The 13,864-nt window shown below is 53.7% G+C and overlaps 6 protein-coding genes across 6 annotated transcripts; 5 read left to right on the top strand and 1 right to left on the bottom strand.

The window, feature by feature from the left end:
- Positions 1-296: 296 nt before the first annotated feature.
- HETIRDRAFT_181235 (uncharacterized protein) lies at positions 297-1,787 on the top strand (the record flags this gene model as incomplete). Its single annotated transcript, XM_009549360.1, has 10 exons — positions 297-391; positions 480-495; positions 570-649; positions 713-726; positions 783-888; positions 955-990; positions 1,035-1,069; positions 1,140-1,216; positions 1,269-1,607; positions 1,722-1,787. The coding sequence occupies 10 exons, from the start codon at positions 297-299 to the stop codon at positions 1,785-1,787; spliced, it is 864 nt and encodes a 287-aa protein (XP_009547655.1).
- Positions 1,788-2,750: 963 nt separating this feature from the next.
- On the top strand, positions 2,751-4,542 carry HETIRDRAFT_445332 (uncharacterized protein; the record flags this gene model as incomplete). Its single annotated transcript, XM_009549359.1, has 7 exons — positions 2,751-2,919; positions 2,981-3,045; positions 3,105-3,362; positions 3,426-3,767; positions 3,824-3,901; positions 3,953-4,050; positions 4,109-4,542. The coding sequence occupies 7 exons, from the start codon at positions 2,751-2,753 to the stop codon at positions 4,437-4,439; spliced, it is 1,341 nt and encodes a 446-aa protein (XP_009547654.1). The 3' UTR covers positions 4,440-4,542.
- An 84-nt stretch (positions 4,543-4,626) lies between these two features.
- HETIRDRAFT_410143 (uncharacterized protein) lies at positions 4,627-7,003 on the top strand. The gene is made up of 9 exons (XM_009549358.1): positions 4,627-4,919; positions 4,979-5,039; positions 5,094-5,139; positions 5,200-5,306; positions 5,359-5,471; positions 5,530-5,772; positions 5,842-5,905; positions 5,957-6,596; positions 6,653-7,003. The coding sequence occupies exons 1-9, from the start codon at positions 4,771-4,773 to the stop codon at positions 6,850-6,852; spliced, it is 1,623 nt and encodes a 540-aa protein (XP_009547653.1). The 5' UTR covers positions 4,627-4,770; the 3' UTR covers positions 6,853-7,003.
- Positions 7,004-7,679: 676 nt separating this feature from the next.
- On the bottom strand, positions 7,680-10,073 carry HETIRDRAFT_320693 (uncharacterized protein; the record flags this gene model as incomplete). Its single annotated transcript, XM_009549357.1, has 2 exons — positions 7,680-9,498; positions 9,568-10,073. The coding sequence occupies 2 exons, from the start codon at positions 10,071-10,073 to the stop codon at positions 7,680-7,682; spliced, it is 2,325 nt and encodes a 774-aa protein (XP_009547652.1).
- A 1,193-nt stretch (positions 10,074-11,266) lies between these two features.
- Positions 11,267-12,306, top strand: HETIRDRAFT_410142 (uncharacterized protein). The gene has a single exon (XM_009549356.1). The coding sequence runs from the start codon at positions 11,715-11,717 to the stop codon at positions 12,102-12,104; it is 390 nt and encodes a 129-aa protein (XP_009547651.1). The 5' UTR covers positions 11,267-11,714; the 3' UTR covers positions 12,105-12,306.
- A 512-nt stretch (positions 12,307-12,818) lies between these two features.
- HETIRDRAFT_102028 (uncharacterized protein) lies at positions 12,819-13,180 on the top strand (the record flags this gene model as incomplete). The annotated part of the gene is made up of 2 exons (XM_009549355.1): positions 12,819-13,118; positions 13,172-13,180. The coding sequence occupies 2 exons, from the start codon at positions 12,819-12,821 to the stop codon at positions 13,178-13,180; spliced, it is 309 nt and encodes a 102-aa protein (XP_009547650.1).
- Positions 13,181-13,864: the final 684 nt, after the last annotated feature.

The raw sequence follows: 13,864 nt of genomic DNA, 5'->3' as shown, positions 1-13,864 counted from the left end.
GGTGCCATGTATGCCTCGATTGACAGGACAGTCTGACTCTTCCTTAATCTGCAGTGTATGCAAAATAACGGCCTGCAGGAGCCTGGTAAGTGCACCTTCCAGGTAAGGTAGAAGGAACGATCACCGCCAAACTGTCAAGACCGGAGCCTGTCTATATGCGCCGGTTACTCGTGGTGATTTCTTCAAAAAGTCGGCGCCAAACAGGGTACCCAAGGTTGGATAGCAACTCGCTCTTCACCCCACTCACTCCCTTCGTCGCTCCACTTTCTTTCCTTCTGATTCACAAGCGCCTCTCCATGGCACCGACTTTCGTTTACATCGTGATTGTGGCTATCGCAGCTTCTGCGGCTGCCGTGAATGCTGAATCACATACCATTCGTTTTGATAATCAGTGCGTACCATCCCGCACAGCCATCTCGCTGCGGGGCGTTGACATTGTTCCTTTTTTTCGGGTCGGGACGATTTTTTTGTACGCAAAGGTGTGGCAGGGGAACTGTAAGTCAAATTTTCTTACCTCTTTACCAGACACGTCCCCGATCCACGCGATGAACCGAATTCCCTATCTAAAGCCGCAATTGATTTTCGGTGGACACGTCGTCTCGAACGGGTCGGACTGGACAAGTTCTGGCCCTGCGTCCTCGGGCATTGCGTGAGTGTTTCTCTCTACTCTGATTTATAGCAGACTTACATCCAGGATTTCATCGGACGGCAGCTATCTACAAACTGGTATCTAGTTCCGCTTGAGCTTATTCTTACATCCGGAATGACGCGTGCTTGCGTAGGCGAATGTCTGTTCAACGGAGAACACTGCGCCCTCCTGGAGATGACCCTGGGAAACCCGACCTGTCCTGGTTGCGGCTCAAGCACGGACATCTCATTAATCCCTCCGTAAGCTCTCTATTTCAATATCGCAACCTTGGGTCTGACGCAGAAGCTACATACTTTTTCTCAAAGGCATGCCCTCAACGTCCCTGTATCCTTCAGGCAAGTGTTACCATGAAACTCTAAGTACGTTTCGTACTGATATCGCACAGTTATTTCAATGGGTGTGACGGCCAAGGCGCCGCCTGTACGTCTTCGCCGAATAGATATCGTCATGAGTACTGACTGTTTTTTTTCATCTTCGATCCGTGCTGTAGGCAATTCTGCCAATTGCAACACTGCCTTCTTTGTTTCGGACGACAACCAAGTACAGGTTGCTTGCCAAGAAGATAATGTAAGTTGCCACCACAAGCACTCTGCATCTCGTGCTAATCATCGCTCTCTAGGTGGACCTTCTGATCACGTTCTGTGGAAACGGCGCTACATCCTCCGCTACTAGTGAGCCAGCCAACGCACCAACTCCTTCATCTTTCCCGACATCAAGCCCCGCTAGCCCTCACGAGTCCCCTGAGCCAACTTCAAGCAGCATCGTTCACACTTCTATTGTTGAAAGCAGCTCAACTGCTGCAGTTTCTCTTGTAACGACAGGCCCCTCCAACGGCCCCTCTACGGTTCCGAGCCCTACTGCCCTTTCTGAAACTTCTGGCACTTCTTCCTCTACTGTTTCACCCAAGACGTGCAGCGTCTTTCACACTTCCATTGCTGAAAGCAGCTCTACCGCCGCGGTTTCTCTTGTAACGACAGGCCCCTCCGATGGCTCCTCTACGGTTCCGAGCCCTGCTGCCCCTTCTGGCACTTATTTCACCACCGATTCCCCCAAGACGTGCAGCCGTGGGAAGCATTCGCGTCGTAGCAAAGCGAGAGTTGCGCATGTCCAGATGAACGCTGCACGGGTTCACGCCTGACCTCCGCCTTCCCATGCTTGCGCTTCGGTTTTTATTTCTTCTGTTCTATGTTTATTCCTCAGGTTGCTATCAATTACCCTCGCGCCGCGCGCCGTGCTGCATGATCAGCTCACTGCACTCATTCACGAACCTAGAAGGTCTTACACGTTGTGGGAGCGGAGTCACGAGTTATAACAGATTCACACACTCCGATTCCTGTCGTATTCTTGGGATTATACTGTCTATTCTTTTGGTGTCTGGCAGTGCCTAGAGCCTGTCTCCTGCTTTCTCAGGGTTGTCTTCGTGTTTCTTTATTGATCGCCGCTTGCCGTGCATCGGTGTTTTCTATAGAGTTGTTGTTATCGTTGTTGCTTTGAACCATCTGCTATGTCTGCAATGACATCGTTCGCCTATTAACATGTTTGTCGGAGATAGGAAAGCGGCGAGTATGCCCAAGACGTATCGAAAGCAGTCAGGCACCACCATGGCCACACCAATGACGTCGTTAAGAATTCCCAGCCCCTCTCTTATGACCGCGATGAAAGAGTACGAGTTTTTTTCACGACACGAACGTCTTCCTAGAGTCATATCCTCACTGCACGAACTTAGCAGTCCCACTTATCTCCGGTCAGCATTTTCATTTTTCAGGGTTCTACGGCCGACAGGAACGTTGAGACCCATCGGCCGTCGTTTATCTTATCTCTGCGAAATCAACGAGATCTGTATTGCCGATCTGCAAACCCCGCGTCATTATTTTTTCATTGTCTTCCCGCTTTGCCTCGATTCCGGCTCGAGTCACGATACATCTTAGAGAGTCGCGACGGTCATGCCTGGCATTCTCCGTCTTCCTCACTCTCCACCCTCTTTCATCTCTGCAAGGAGCCGTACCCATTTGCTTGCTCCGAGGTGGGTAGGGCATCGCTCATGCTGACATTTAGACTTACTAGGATCAGACGCACACCCTTCACTATCAAAACTCGCGCAATGGCTACACCTTCTGCCTCTCTCGTCGACTTTGGAAAGCAACATGTCACCAACGGATTAGGTCGCCTGACAGAAGATGTGTTCGAAAAGGGAACGGGCTCCTGGGTGACGATGAAGAGCGGCCGCCGAATCCTTGACTTCACTTGCGGGATCGGTGTCACTAATCTTGGTGCGTCGCTCTGTCTCCTTCTGATCTTTGGCGAGTGGCAATCTGAACTGGGAATGAGCAGGTCATTGCCACCCAAAGGTCAGCAAGGCGGCAGCGGACCAATGCATGAATCTCGTGCACGGCCAGGTACCTACCCTCTGACTCTCATGACTCCCCGGATCATGCTGATATCGCGCGCGACATAGTGCAGTATTGCTTTCCACGAGCCTTACCTCCGTCTCATCGAGAAGCTCCTCCCGATGATGCCCGACAAGTCTCTCGATTCGTTCTTCTTCTGGAACTCCGGATCCGAGGCTGTCGAGGGCGCAATCAAGATGGCGCGCACCATTACCGGGCGGCCCAACATTATCGCGATGCAGGGCGGGTACCACGGGAGGACGTTTGGCGCAATGGCGGTGACGAAGAGCAAGACTATTTACAGCGAAGGCGTTGCTCCCCTCATGGTGCGTGCTTGTATTTGACTGGCGTCGCGGCAGACTGATCGACGGGATGAATGGAATGACTAGCCTGGTGTGTTTACTGCGCCTTATCCTTACTGGCACCACTACTCTGGCTCGCCCTCCACGAGCGAGGAGGAGCTTGTCCGCGCTTGTCTGTACCAGGTTGAGCTCGTGCTCTCGCAGCAGAGCGCACCAAAGGACACTGCTGCCATCCTGCTCGAACCTGTTCTCGGCGAGGGCGGATACGTCCCCGCGCCCACTGCGTGGCTGCAGGGCTTAAGGGACATATGTGACAAGCATGGGATCCTGTTGATCATCGATGAAGTGCAGAGTGGATTCGGAAGGACGGGCCATAACTTTTACATCGAAGCGAGTGGGGTGAAGCCGGATATCCTGACCATGGCGAAAGTAAGTCTGTGGAAGTCCTGTCCTGGTGGGGCAGTGCTTATCTTTACGATTTAAAGGGTCTAGCCAATGGATTCCCGCTGAGTGGTATCGTGAGCAGGAAGGAGTTGACGGATAAGTTGAAGCCCGGGTCCATGGTAGGCTCGATCTCCCGTACACGCCCGACTCGCATGTCTCATTTCTTGCAGGGCGGGACGTATGCTGGCAATGCCGTGTCGTGCGCGGCGGCCATTGCCGTCGCAGATGCGTTCAAAGAGGAGAACATCCTTGCCAACGTGCAGGCCAGGTGCGTGTGCTTCTCGCTCATCCCCCGTCGCATGTTTGCCGACAGGCAATGTGCTTAGGTCAAAGGAGCTCTTCGATTCCCTGAACGCTCTCCGCCAATCGGCTGCTGGCGAGCACATCCTCGACGTGCGCGGCAAGGGCCTGATGGTCGCGGTCGAGTTCGCGTCTCCCTCGCATTCCGCCTACGACCCGGCTGTTCGAAGCAACGCGCCAAAGGGCTTTGCGAGCAGGGTGTCGAAGAAGTGCCTCGAGAAGGGCATGTTCCTGCTCACGACGTCCGTGTACGAGGCGGTGAGGTTCATCCCGCCACTCAACATCTCGCAGGAGGATTTGGCAACCGGGTGCACAATCTTCAACGAAGCTGTCGAGGAAGTGGTCCGGGAGGGGTGATGAGATGTGGAGAGTAGCAGACAAAATGAATGACAGGCATCGAAAGTAGTAATGACTGCCCTTGTGTGTCCAACGAACGCAGAACGGAATGGAGGTGCGGTCTGGATGACGCAGTGCCAAACACGGAGGACACCGATCCGACTTTGCTCCGCGTGTTCCAAGTTTGGCACGCTTTCTGTGAATCTGTCTCGAGTGGCATCAAGACATTGCTCAGCTTGCTCGTCAGGGTGCTTTGTTCCCTCGGAGCCTGTGCTATCTTGGGCCCACCGCCCGAGGCACGTCCATCCCACAATCCCAGCCTTGTGCCCTCTTCGTGACCTCTCCACTGGCGATGCTCCCGTCCATCCTCCTGCTGCTCCTTCATCTGACTGGTGCATTGGCTTATATCCCTGCGGTCCCCACGAACAACACGCAGGATGCTATCAATGGTGGTTTGAACGTTACTGACGTCTCAAAACTCTATGTGCAGTGGTTTGGCGGGTGCGTGTACCCGTCGTGGCATTGATGGCAGTGCGGCTGACTCTTCCGCGCTGTTCCAGCATTGACTCGCAATCGGTATCGTACCAACTGGTAGGGTCTGGAAGTAATGGTATTAGTAAAGTACGTTTTGTCCTGGTATCGTCTGGAGAATATATCCTTCTCTTTTGCCGACAGGGCGCCCTGGTCCATTTCTCGGAAGAAGAGGCCGGGAACGGGACGAGTGAGTAATTGTAACGACGCCGGCGCGAGCAATGGTGAACTTTTCTTTTCTGGCCTTCAGCGACAACGCCATGGATTGCGCTGGTGTCCTGCGACGGCAACGCGACACACGATTCGCTCGAGGACGATATCTTCACACTTGCCCGCGATCGAGGTGCCGTAGGAGCTGTGAGTCCATCGCCTCCGTCTCCATTTACTCGCCGGTGAACAGGTCTCGCAGGTGCTCTTTTCCGAGTGGTCCGATGCATGCATCATCAATCCTGAGTATGCAAATCCAGAAAACTTCGATCAAGTGATGGATATTTTTTCAACACAGAACCTTGCGTCGGCCAGGTACGCTTCTTCTCACACCCTCCTCTTTCCGAGTCTGACCCGAAATCTTTCGAAAAAGGGTCATCGAGGGTCAGTTCGAGGCAATCAATGTTTCAACGTACGGGTCGTTCGACGCAGCCAGCCTCAACTCCTCTCAAAGTGTGATCAACGACACTCTCCAAGCAGGGTACCCTACCGCACCTGGTTATCTTTGGGCCACCTTACAGGCGTATAATGCGACAGGTGATCCAGACATCAGGAACGCCAACAACAACTCCGCAAACGCTAACCCTCAGAAATCTGCCAAAACCACCCTGGCCATGTAGGTTTTCTTGCCTTGTACGGGCGTGAAATATTCATTCGTGTCTCGTTGTATTTGGCATCTCTTCAGGATCGTCCTGTATGCCATCACTGGATGCGTCTCTGCTATGTTCTGTGTGGTCATTATTACTGGTGTAAGTGCATCTGCTCTCCGATATCTCATCATCGTATCCATCTTTTGACAGGCGGTGCGTGCAATTCGCCATCCGGAACGCTACAGAGTCGTCATCGGCGGATCTGGAGGGGGAGCCGGTTATGGGAACGAAGGGCGCACCGCGGTTCTCACCCGCGCCATTCTCGACACATTCCCCATAATCAAGTTCGGACGGTCCGGTACAGACAATGCCGATTCACATGGTGGCTTTGACGCGAAAGATATTGAGGCGTACCCTGAAGGAGAGCGCACTCAGCAGTCGCAGTCATTGGAGATGAAAGATCTGCACGAGCAAGATATTGCGGACGCTACGGAGGAGGCTCAAACTGGCAAATCGTTTGTTCGGACATCTGAACCTGCTGACGTCCAAGGAGAGCCTAGTTCTCCACAGAGACGGGAGAGCCTTCCAAAATTGAATACAACCCTGGTGGACAGACCGCGTCCAGGGACAGCTGTTGGGAGCTCTGCAGGACCCTCGCAAGAGACACCAGCCCCCGACCATCCCATGCCGGATGCTATAGGGCGAGAGACGTGCCCTATATGTATCCTCGATTTCGAAGAGGGAGATGATCTACGCGTGCTTCCATGCGAGGGCCAGCACAAATTTCACCAGCGCTGCGTTGATCCGTGGCTGCTCGAGCTCTCCAGTTCCTGTCCACTTTGTCGACATGGTACGTCCTTGCACGTGAGCATTTGAATCATCGATACTAATCACGAAACTGGACAGACTTCCACGCACTGGAAACAATGCTGTCTGGGTCGACCGAGGATGGCCATGCGCCCATTGACCGTGGTCATTCGCCATCTTCGCCTACGCCAGGCTCTCGCTTCTCACGTTACCTACGGTTTGCACAGCGGCGTCACCGCCATGACCACCCTGACCCGACGGACCCACCGATGCCTATGGCACCGCAGACGGCGATGTAAGTAGCTCTGGGAGCGATACGCGATTTCGGACTTGAATGGCTAGACCGTTGGACTATGCGATCCTCTATGATTTTTCTTGTCTAGTTATCCTTGATTTGCTGTACTCGATGTATCCTATGTGTGTAATCTATCTTGACCTTAGTTTTCCTGGATTTTTTGTCGGCATTCGGGAATTTCCCATCACAGTACCTTGCACTTGCAGTTTTTTCTCGCAGTTGTCGCATGTCTTAGCCAAATACGTGACATTTGGCGCCCATTTGGCTGTCACCCCAGACTGCCCATGCTTCTTTCAAACCTCTCCGCTCTCACATGTGCTTCCACCTTGTGCCGCTCGCGCTCTCTAAACACCACCAACACTGACGACAGCGCCCTTGGTCGCCCTCGTGCCAAAGTGAATGATACCATGATCATGGAAGAGGCTGAGGATGCCATAGACTGTTTGCTGTGAGCATGCAGCTAGCTGTGCACACTCATCAATAGCCTTATCTTGGTTGTGGCGCCAGCCGACAATGAGCTCTCTTTGTTCGGTGGACAAGATGAGGGCCATACTGAGTGGTACAACTGGTTGGCAACAATCGAGTGGACAAAATCAGTCGGAACTTCATCGGAACTTCATGCACCTACTAGTCGTGACTGTTTGGCTACTACAAACAACTCCTGCGAGAAAAATTGCAGTCATACTGTACAATGCGATACAACGAAATCCAAAACACTGCGACCAACCAAGACTCGAAAATAACCGATAGTATGTGAGTAACGTAGAGAGCGAACACTGAATGAATCTATTAAAAAAATGTCGTGCACACGAGCGCATACCGGTATCCCATCTACGCCAAAAGGTCCAACACATCATCCGAAGAAGGCTCTTCAGGCATATTTTGTGCGCTCTGGCGGCGCATCTTGTCGCGACCCACACCCCTTCCAAGATTCCAAGTCTGCGAAGCCGCTCGTCGCGCGGCAGCGGCCCTCTCCGCCGCCTTTTCCTCTCTGAGGTTGATTACATTTTTCTGCGCGTCCGCCACCAGCGTCCTAAAATTCCACTCTCGCCGCGGCTTCTTAGGTGCGAGGATCTCGTCAAAGTCCTCGTAGCTATCATCCTCGTCCTCCTCGTCTTCGTCCTCGTCTAAAGAGACTTCAGTGTCGGGAGATAGAGACCTCGAGTGGGTGGACGAGTCGCTAGAGATAGAGATAGTAGCCGATGTAGATGTGGAAGTTGATGTCCTTGAAACAGGTTTTAGGGAGGATGTCGACTTCACAGGGACGCTCCTGCGTGCAACAGCAGTTCGAGGGGGTGCTGAAGCGGAAGTAGTCCGGATTAGAGCCGGCGCTCTCAGCGGTTGCGATCCCATAGATAACCTTGTCTGCGGGCGGACGTTCGGAGCCATCTCCCGCTGTTTCGCTGGCGGTGACTTGCGCACCCAGCACCCGAATAGATCCTCCCACTCCCACTCGCTTCCTTCTAATTCTTCTCCAGTATCCTCGCTCTCATTTGAAGACGAACCATGTCTCGAAGACCTAGATCCGTAGAATCTTCGCTCCGCCGTGTTGACCTCGTCCATAAGCTCGTACCGGATACGTTCGTTTTCACGACCGCCAGCAGCAGACGAGACGGACACATCGCGCTCAAAGTGGCGCAGTGCGCACGCCCAGAAAGAAGCTTCCAAAGCACGAAGGTCGTGCTCATGAAGAGCCGATGCATACCTTCGTAGAGATCGCATCGCACCGAGCAGAGATCGGTCAACTGGCCTGGCAGGAGAACCAGCAGGCTCTTCGGGGGCAAAGGTTGCAATGACAAGGTCGTCGTAGGTGCTTGTGACAGGGTGAGCATCCTTGAGCAAGCTCACGAGCTCTTCGACATCATGAGCGCTGCGCGAACCTAAGTGTGGAGATGCGAGACACTGCGTCGCCAAACAAGCTAGGACATCTTGAACCTCCCGGAATGGCGATTCGGAGTGAGCATCATCGTCACAAAGATGGATACCAAGCGCACGGGAGGTAACAAGATAGTCGACGATAGACGCAAACTCGTCGTGCTGTGCCGGCAGGAGCAGGTCATCATCCAAGTCGAGAAGAACAACACGGCTGTGGAGCCCCGTAGTCCATCGGGACAACCTATCACATAGCTGAATATTTTCGGCTTCGAACTCTCCATCCGGAACCTTTCCACGCTTCCGCTTCATCCTCTTCCGACGACTTTGTCGACTGATAACCTCCGCCAATCCGCAAAGAAGCTGTACGAAGGCGGGAAAATCGGTGGCCTGCATGTGTCGGCCCAGTCTGGATACTGCCCTGCTATTCCACACATCCGCAGATCCCATTTCCACGAGAACATCAACCAGGATCGTAACAAAGCCGGTTTCGGTGTAATGAGAAGGTTGGTGAGAGCCTTGGTCCTTGCTCAGATTGGATGATGTCCACTTTATGCAGAGTTCCCTCAAGTAGGACGAGTGGGCTGGATGGCAGATAGGGCGCGAGGCGGAAGGGCGACCAGCACAAATTGCGGTCGCAAGAAGAGCACGAAGAATAATTTTGGACTCTCGAGGCAAATTGTATGAGAGCGACATGTCAAGAAGACACGATACGAGTGTTGGCTGGTGAGGACAATTCTTCATGACTATGGAAAGAGCATGGGAAACCAATGTCCATCTGTGCAGACGCGGAAGAGCAGGACTCAGTGCGGGAACTTACACTTAGAAAAAGAGTATGACATCATACCCGCGATATTGTTCAGAGACTGCCTCGTAACATTCGTTCATGATCGCCATCTCCGCGTCCTCGTCCACATCGTAGCTCTCGTCCCTGTCCTCGTACAAACTGAGCTCGATATCGTCTTGAATAGATTCCCCTACGACCGCAGCGCATATGTCCGTCAAGCTCATGATTTTCACCTCTTTTCCAACAGACTCTGATCCAAAATGGGCTTGGAGCACGTTCTTGAACGTGTCCAAGACGGCGTAGACCCTCCGCGAGAGTTCGAGGTTCTCCAGGCTGTGGTGATCCAAGTGCGCGCGGGATGCGAGGGCTTTGGGTGATAAGAGTAAGGCGAGCGGAGGATGTTCATCAGGAGTGCCGGTGGCAGAACGGGAGCCATATGTTACGAGAGACGCATTTGAAGAAGAGGACGACGCCAGAGACGCCAGGTTCGCACATTTGTTGCGCAGAGGACGAAGCAAGCGATTTATCCTAGAGACCGATATGTTCTTCCCAAGAGTGGAGACCATTCTGAGCCCTGACGAGGTGGCTCAGTCCTGTCGACTGTCGATGTTGAGGTCTACAGGCAATGTAATCGTCGACGCGTCGACGCGTCGACGCCAGCTTGTCGAACTTCAACCAGTTGCCATGTTGGGATCGGTGGCGGGACCCGGCCTCCCCGCTCAAGTACCCAACTTGTCGCTTTGCTCATTGCTGTGTTTACCGTGTAGTAGAGTGCGTCTCGTTTCTCCTTGAGTCTCTCCCCGTTCTAACCTTTTTCTTTCGTGTTTTCTTCCTCTAGTGTCTAACACACCTACGTTCGTACTCGCCTCGCCATATCTCAGAAAGACTCCATTGCCCCTATCCTCATATCTATGTTCAACCACGTCGTCCCCAATCCGCCTCCCAGTACTGCCTACGCTCCCTCCGATGTCGAAGCGACATACTACCACTATGGGCTGCTGTCCAAGCCCCGCTTGATCGCTCGCTCCAGCTGCGACGTCTGGATGAGGCCCACGGGTGCTGAGGCTCATCTGGTCCCCAAGGGGTTGACGCCTCTCGGCACGCATCGTCTCAACGAGGTCTGGGAGGGGACTGTCGGTCCCGCCATGGATTGTTATCTGTTGACGCCTCTCGGCACGCATCGTCTCAACGAGGTCTGGGAGGGGACTGTCGGTCCCGCCATGGATTGTTATCTGCAGGAGAAGTAGGTCCGGTGCACTAGTATGACACCCCTTCGCATCGGCACAGCTGGCAAAGCTTCCCCTCCCGCCGTCATCCTCGTAGGAGTCGACCCTGACTCTCTCCCTCACGAGCTCGGCATCGAGGTCGCTATCCGTTGCCACTCCATCCTTGTCGATAACGGTATTGACGACGTTCACGTCGAGATCTGCGAATCCAAATCTACCCTCTCAGCATCAATGTACAAACTCGCCATCAGCGCTAACCCTGCCGCCCTCCTCCGCGAGCTCTTCTCCACTGCCCTCAGTCTCCCCATCTGCCACCCCAAGACGACCAACTTCGAGGGGACAGGGGGCTTCTTCTTCATCGACAGTGCCAAGCCAGGCATCCTGTTCATGCTCACTGCCAGACACGTCTTGTTTCACCCCGACAAGGAAGCGAATACGCTTTACAAGTTCAAGGAAGACTCCGGTGCGCCTCGTAGGGACGTCATGCTGTTGGGAGAGGCCGCCTTCGGGGCTTGTGTCGTGGCTGTTGAGGCCGCGATCGGTGCCAAGAACATCATCATCAGGCAGCTCAACAAGCGTTGGAGCGAGATGGAGGACGAGAACGACGCTGCCATGGGGCGGGATGCGGTCCAGTCCAAGATAGACGAGGCGAGAAAGGCGATCACGGCCTTCGAGAAGTTGCTTGCCGATGTCGACAGAGATTGAGAGGACGAGGACAATCGGGTCATCGGCCACGTCGTCTTGTCCCCTCCCATCAGCTGCAACTTCGACGAGGATGGCTACACCGACGATTGGGCGGTTGTCCAGATCCACCCCACCAAGATCTCGAAGCTCAACTTTGTCGGTAAAGCTGTCGACCTTGGCTCCGTCGAGGTTGACGAGCTCACCGCTTGGATGTATCCCCACCCCGCCAACCCAAAATTGTTTGATTACCCTGGCGATCGTCTCCTCAGGTGCTTCGGTATCGTTTCGGACTAGGAGATGTTCAAGCCTCCTCCAGGGACCAAAGACCACGACAATGACCCCGTCATTATGGTCCTCAAGAACGGAAACACCTCCAACCTCACGGTTGGCTGCCTTAACACTATTCGTTCCTTCGTCCGACACTACTTCGAGGGACAGCCCGGTGAGATGTCGAGGGAGATAACCGTACTGCCTCCCAACTCGAAGTCTGGCCCGTTCTCCGAGCCTGGAGCCTCAGGATCTGTCATCAATGACGCCGTGGGTCGCATCTGCGGCATACTCACTGGCGGAGACGGAGCCACCGACGTCTCGGACTGTACCTTCGTCACGTCCATCAATCTCCTCGTCAAGCGCCTGCAGGCGTTCGGTATCAAGGCCAACATCTTCCCCTTGCCAGCCAATCTCTGAACGCTGTGCTCTCTCCAGATCCCCAAATCCAGCAGTCTCTCTATGCCGTCGTTTTCCCCCCCCCCCCTCCATCAACAAAAGTGCAAAACTGATATATAGCTATGAATACCTTGATATACCCTTAAAACCCGCCAAGGCCTCCAATCGGGAGGGGGGGTAATATATGAGTATGTGAGGCACGAGCAAAAAATGCAATCCTCGTAATTCTTGCGGTTTTTGTCAAGCCTTGAGAGGAATATATACTTACCTCTGATTGACAAGAATATATTGCCACGCAATGGGCTGAAGGTAAGACGAAGCAGAAGATGGTGGGTGGATGAGCACACGACTTCAACGAGGTCGCTGAACAGGAGGATGTGGGAGAAGAGCTGGGAGGGACAACTGGGCCAGGGGGTACGCCTTTATATTTCACGACTATCATTGACGGTTCGGAACCAACTTGGACCTCACTCGCGGCAATGTTGTGGTGACAGAGTGGGTGCAGTGCCCCGATCTCTGGGTCTCGATGGACGAGGCGGCGCAGAATGAAGTCAGGTTGCTGTCCAAACACGTCTGACGACCTCCCGTCCTGGACTTACAGTAGTGTGTAATCATGCATCAATCTCATTCAGTTCCTCTCGGCAGCTCTCGGCCTACATCTTTCCATGACATCATGTGACCCTTACTAAAGGCGTGGAGGCCTTGTGTTCCCTTTGGCGCCTCATCCTCTTCACCATGAGCTCCAAATCTAAATCTAATCCTTTTGCGTTGGAGGACACCTTACGAGACCTTGCTCTTCTGCGAGTATCTGACCTCGACCTTTCTTCTCTCCTGACGGCCACGACCTCGCCGAAAACGCCTGTGCAACCAGAAGGGCAATCAGAAGTCGACATCTCCGTAGAACTCTCGTACGAGTTCGCACGGGAGGCACGCAAGGCCATCCAGATCCAAAACAGGGAAGGTGTTGATGTGCAGGGGGAACGTGTCGAGGAGGCCAGGAGCAAGTTAGAGGGTGTGCTTCACGGGCTCGAGGATGTATAAACACAATTCAAAAGGTTCTGGTGCTCTGGTTCATATTTGTCTCACAGTTCAGCTGATCGCGAGCATATCTCCGCAAGTCTATCCGTGTGTTGGTCCCTGTCCAGATAATGGCACGATATGCAACTTTCTGTGGGTCCCACCTCGTGGCAACATCACCGATTCACCATCACCGGACCCGGTGAAACAGACCACGTTGTGAAACGCTCCCATTTCTTTGATGCTTGAAATGCTGTACTACGACTGTGATAGGACATCGAGCGACTCAGCGAACACCGGAGGATGTCTTTGCTGATAGAAATACTGATTGACAATGTTGATTTTGAGCAAATTTCACATCAACGCTATCCACTTCGGGTGTACTCGAGCTGCCTCGAGGATGCCTCGTGGGTCTCAAATAGGGAAGAGCAGGAGTATTGGGACTCGTTATTAGTGATTGCCTTGTGCACGGAAGTACAGAATATGGACGTGAGGGTGACTCCGCGACGCTGTGCCGTGCGATGGAGTGACGGAATATGGAACAAGATGGAAAGGTGTATACGCGTACGGGCCAAGTCCGGACGAAGGAAGTTTTCCAAGAGGGAGAAGAGGCCGTACGTGAGACCGCGGGGACCGGAGTGTGGACGTGTGGGTGCCATTGCCTGTGCCAGTGTCGGCAGCTGGCGGGACGATGGTGCGCACAGGCACGTCAACGAGCGCATCGATAACACAGATGCCGCGAGCGCTGCCATTCGCTGTCGGGG

Source organism: Heterobasidion irregulare, assembly GCF_000320585.1.
Source record: "Heterobasidion irregulare TC 32-1 unplaced genomic scaffold scaffold_06, whole genome shotgun sequence".
NCBI classification, from domain to species: domain Eukaryota; kingdom Fungi; phylum Basidiomycota; class Agaricomycetes; order Russulales; family Bondarzewiaceae; genus Heterobasidion; species Heterobasidion irregulare.
The sequence above is the reverse complement of the archived record's forward strand: the minus strand, read 5'-3'. Positions and strand labels throughout refer to the sequence as shown.